Raw genomic sequence first — 6,102 nt, forward strand, 5'->3', positions numbered from 1 at the left:
TTCTAGCTATTTAACCAAAAATAAAACTATATAGTATTTTTTTAAGATTTTTAAAAATTGCCCTTTATATATAAATAGCAATTTATACAGTGTGAATAGGTTATTTTATATACTAGCTTAGTGATAATTTTTTAAAATTCTAGAAAAATCATTATAGCTTTTATATTATATAATAAGCCTAACTCTTTAGTTTTAGTCTGTTAGGGCTTAAATCAAATTTTAAAGAAATTTTTTAATACTTTATTTTAAGGTGAAAATACAAGTGCGGCGCATACTTGGATGCGGCGCATGCTTATCATATACGTTATAATTTTATTATTAGCTCTTATAATAATTAATAATAAGAAGGTTATAAATTACTAAGAGGTAAAAAAGATTATATAATAATAAATCTAATAAAAAAATAAAAAGCCTTATTAAAACTTATTAATTAGATAAATAGGCTTTATAATAAAAAATAATAATTAGATAATTAAACTTAAACTTTAAAATACTATAAGAAATATAATTAAGGTATAAAAGAAAATAAACCTAATAGATTAAGAGCTTAAATTTAAAAAAAAAAAAAATATACTTAAATCCTTTAAATTAAATAAAAAATAAAAAATAAATACCTTTAAATCTAATAATAAATAAAAGGCATAAAATTATAACCTATTAATAAAACAATTTCTTTTATTATTACTTATTTATTTTTTTCCCCTTTATTATTAATTACCCTTTTTTTAAATATATTAATATTTAAGCTAAAAGTAATAATTAATATTATTACCCTAGAAAGTAAAAATAAATTAAACCTTATCTTTAAGAGTAAATAAGTAAAAGCTAATACTTATATAAATAAAATAAACCTAAAATACCTAATGCGAGAGATAAATAATATTAATTATAAAAATAAATAAAAAATAAATATAAATTTATTAATAAATATAATTAAATTTATTAAAAAAAAATAATTATATAAATCCCCTTAGCTTTATAAAAGTTTTATTAACTTTTTATCTTATATTACCTTAATAATTATTAAGTTACCTAAGTAAAATTAAAATTAATAAGCTATTAATAAATTTAAATACTTATTATTAAACCTAATTATATTAATAATTATATATTATAAAATTAATTAATTATTACTAAACTTAATATAAAGTATAATAATAACTTTAATTCTTAACCCTAAGGTTACTTATAAGATAAGTAAAACTAAAACCCTTATAATTATTATAATTAAAGCTAGTATTATATAAGATAATACTATATAAGATAATATTAACCTAGGTAATATTATTATTATAATTAAAAATAAGCTTAATTTTAATAACCTGTTAAATAAAAATAACACTAATATTAACTAAAAAGAGCCTAATATTACTATAAGTAAATCTAATTATAGTTATAAATTAAACCTTAAAGAGATTAAGCCTCCCTGCCTTATTAAAAAGAGTAATAAATATATATTTTTTATCGCACTTTTATATAATATTAGAGGTATATCTTATTATTAATATTAAAATAAAATTAATAAGTTAATAAATAGTTATACCTTTATTAATAATAATAAAAAAGATAAATTTATTTAAGATAAATCTTATATTAATTATAGATATAATAAGCTAATTAAAAGATTTATTATAAAAAAAATATAAGTTTAATAAAATATAATTTAATTTCTTAATATTAAATTCTAGCTAATTTACTTAAAATATAAGACTAGAAAGAAATTTAATTTTAATTATTTCTTAGCTAAAATTAATTATATAAACTATAAGATATATCTTTATCTTAAATATATAATTTATAAGTATTATATTAATAATAAAAATAATAATCTTAATAAAAAAGTAATTAATATTAATATTTTTATAACTTATTTTATTAAAAAAAAAAAACTTATTAAAAATAAGTATAATAAGACTAAAGACAAATTTAATATAATCTACAAGACTAAAAACTATATCTAAGATGCTATAAAAGCCTACCTTTATAGTAGATATAAATATAGCTAAGGTAATAAGAAGTAATATATTAAATTCCTCCTTAATTATATTAAATTTATACTCTTATATTATATTAATCCCTATAATATTATTAATATAATTATTATAAGGTATCTATAAATTATATAATATTCTTAGATAATAAAGATTAAGAAATACCTTAATATTAAAATTAGTAATAAATAAGTTAAAATTAATAATAATATATTTATAATTATTATTAATATTATTATTACCTTAATTATTATTATAAATAAAATTAATAATAATAAAATAAATATAATTAAACTTTATAATTAAATAATTATAAAGGTATATTAAATAAATAATATATAAAAAAAGTTAATAAATAAGGTTAATATATTTTAAAAAGAAACTAGGTATTATAATAAAAAACTTAATAATTAAGTTATTTAAATTAGCCTTTATAAAAAAATAAAAAAACTAATTAATAAATTTAATAAAATATTAAAAAGATATAATATTATAATTATAAAAATAATATCTATTAAGGTTAAGAAGTAATTTATTACTAAGTAATTAATTACCCTTATTTATAAGTAAAAGCTAACTCTAGTTATAAAGGATTTAATTAATAAGTAAGCTACCTAAGCTATATTAAACCTAGCTACTTATAATATTATAAGGACTCGCAAAGATATTATAAAAGCCTTTTCTTTTAGCTAATTACTTATTAAACCTACTAAGAAATATATTAATAAAATTATTAAATTAAGTAATACTTATAATAAATATAAAAATAATAAATTTAGCTAAGATTAAAACTTATTTAATATAAAATAAAATAAAAAAAGTAATATTTAAAAAGAATTAAAAAAAAAATAAAAGGATTAAATAATAACAAGTTTTTAAATAATAAATAAATAGAATTATAAAGTTTAAGAAAATACCTAAAATATTATTTTAAGATTAGCTATTATTAAATCTAAGAAAGAAAGAATAAAAAAAATATAGATTTAGACTCTATTAAGATAATAGAGCTTTTAAGGACCCTAATAATTATTATATACCCTAATTATATAAGTCCCCTATATAATAAATCTAGCTTTATAATAATTAAATTTAATAGCTTTTAAATAAAATTAACTTAGTTTTAAATTATTTTTAATATACTTTCTTTATACTTATAACTTATATTTATTATAACCTTTTAGCTATTAGAACTAGCCCTTATCTAACTACTTTTAATAATACTTAGGTCTCTTACTCCTTTAAAAGACCTATAATAAAATCGCTATAATTATTATTATTATATATCTTATTTTTAAAGCTTTAATTATTTTAAAATACTCTATTCTAACAATTATTAGCTAATTAAGAAAAAAACTATTAGCTACCCTATGGTTTACTAATATAAAAAAAAAACTTATATATAAAAAAACTATTAATAGCTTAATTAATAGTTTTTATAAATAATAGATATAAAAATACGCCTTGCTAACTAATAATACTATTAAAATTAATAGCTAATTAATTTACTATGTTTACTATGCTATATTAACTAAATAATATATTACTATAAGCTATAAAAAAAAAGAGATTTAATAAATAGTATATAGTTAGATTAGGCCTATTAGAAAGCATAAAAGTAAACCCTAACTATTAGTTTACTTCTTTGCAATAGGTTTAAAGCGGTTTAATAACTGGTTACCCGCCGTAAAAGAAAGGAGCATTCTAGGAGGTCCTTTTAAGAGAGTTAAATTACAGATATATAATACTTACCCTTCGGGCTAGATATTTAGCTATTAAGCCTCTTGCCTTAGCAACTTAATAGGTGTTTGAAGTATGTTATTTAGTATAGAAGATAAAGATAGGAAGACCTAATATGATTATCGCTATTAGCTTAGCTTAGATCTCCAGTTTATAACAACGAACGCACTTCGAAGGCTAAGCTAGTATGTCACGTGTATTTAGGCAGCCATGATGGACACGTGTCCTTCTGCTAATGCGGGCCATGCCACTTCTCTTCCTGTCCCGCTCTCCGCCTGGCTTACTCAACTCTGACATATTAATAATATTTCTATGCGATTTATACTCGTGCAATCATTGTAACTCCTAAACTGGCATTTTAAAGTAACTCCGAACTAATTCGTCCATAACCCCTTGACAAAGCTGGGTTATAACCTTGGGAGCATACCATGAAACAAATGGCATTAAAAGCCTATTAGCCTCAATGGTGAGGTCTGCGTGGAGCTCCCACTGCTCTGCGACGTAGGTTGTTGAGCTAGAGGTGGTATCAGAGCCTGTAGGGGACATGCCATCTTGGCGCCGACGAACGGTCCACTTCGTCCAGGAAATTACGCCAGCGGCAGTGCTACCACGAACTCGAATACCATCAGGAGTGCTCTGATAGACTGCAGGCCATCGGGAAACCTTGGTGAGGCCGGGGGCGAGATGGATGACCTCGTCGACCGTATACGCACGTACAGTCTCATCCCAAGGCCCGAAGAATGGGTCGTCGGAAATAAGGGCAGGGTCGGCAGGGATTTCGGAAAAACTGACAAAGTCGGGAACCTGGGTCATGGTTGGTATATAGGTCTGGAGGAAGGCAAGTGCGACATGGGAAGGAAGATTGATGGGAATAGGGGCCACAGCTAATATGTGGCATTGTGTCCGCATTTCAAGATCAAAGTGTCTATAGTAGTTAGCTATGTATATCAATTGCAACGACTAGACAATCTCTACCTCCAAGTGGGCGATTTCTGCGCCCGTGATCGATGTGGATTTTTTCCCTTTGCAGCGTCTGGCTGGGCCCTCGAGATTCCCAGGACCGATATGAGACTTTATCGGTTGTGTGAACGCCAATGAAAACGAACTAGATGTACTGTTGTCATGAATTGTGCGCGAGGCGCGAGCCCATTAATAATGCGATACGAAAGATGCAGGTGTGTCTTGGCAGCAGCCTGCATGTGGTACATCTGAAGATAATTTTTAGGTGGGACGCAGATGGGAGCACGTGACTTTAAGCTCATCATAGATCCAGAAACAGTGAGCGCTAAAACAAAGCGATAAAAAACTTTTCACAATAGCGGGAACGAATTTTTAAAAAAAAAACAGCCCTAAAATAAAACTCATACGCCTCTCTAATAGGTTAATTAAATAGCCTAAAGTCTAGCGCATCGCCTAGTGCATTTTTAGACCATTTGACCTCATAGCCCTAAGAGGTAGCCTAGCCCGCTGAAGTCCCCGAGCATGCTATGTAACTAAGTAAATACCTTAAGGAAGCCCTCCTATGTATTAAACATGTGAGAAACTAGCCTATTCCTTAAGGCCTAGTTAAAGTTATAGCTATAGGTATATAATCCCTTATTAATAAAATTTATTATATCTTAGACTTTAATATTATATATAATATATTTTAAATAATAAGAATTAAATTAAAGATTAATATACTTAATAAGTAAGTAAGCTAAATAAGTAGGTAAGTTAAAAATTCCTAATATTTATAACTTATATTAGTTAATAACTAATAATTAATAAAATAGCTCTTATATTAATTATAATATAATAAAAATAAAGAAAAATATTAAGTAAATATTTATAAATTAATTACTATTAATATATAATTTTATAATTTTTATAATTAAATAATATATTATTAATTATAAAATTAAGTGTATTAAGTATAAAAGGTAATTAATATAAGTTTAGTATAAAGTAGAATATATTTTTATTAAATTATTAATATATAAATATAAAATTATAATAAATTTAAAAATATCTTAATATTAAATATTAATAAGATATAAATCTTAAGGGTAAATATTACTTAATTAATATAATTAAAAAGAAATAATAATTTATAAAAGACTAAAATATATTATTAATAATTATTCTTATAAGATTTAAGTAATAAGTTATTTAAAGTAATAAAAGAGCTAAAATTTAATTAATTAAGGTCTTAAGAGTATAACTTATAAACTAGACTTTAAGTAATTATTAATATATTTTTAAAAAAAAATACTAATATTTAAAGCAAAGAGGTAAAATATATTAATATAAAAAATAACTTTATAATATTAAATTTATAGCTTTATAAACTTAGATTTATTTTTTATTTAATAAAATTTAAGTAAAAAAGACT

At 22.5% G+C, this 6,102-nt stretch overlaps 1 protein-coding gene across 1 annotated transcript; it reads right to left on the minus strand.

The window, feature by feature from the left end:
* Positions 1-4,073: 4,073 nt before the first annotated feature.
* Positions 4,074-4,541, minus strand: MRS44_008446 (uncharacterized protein; the record flags this gene model as incomplete). The annotated part of the gene is made up of 1 exon (XM_065620926.1): positions 4,074-4,541. One exon carries the CDS (start codon positions 4,539-4,541, stop codon positions 4,074-4,076), a length of 468 nt encoding a protein of 155 aa, XP_065476998.1.
* Between the last annotated feature and the right edge of the window lie 1,561 nt (positions 4,542-6,102).

This window comes from Fusarium solani (genome assembly GCF_023522795.1).
Source record: "Fusarium solani strain SB1 chromosome Unknown bctg00000005, whole genome shotgun sequence".
Classification (NCBI taxonomy): Eukaryota; Fungi; Ascomycota; class Sordariomycetes; order Hypocreales; family Nectriaceae; genus Fusarium; species Fusarium solani.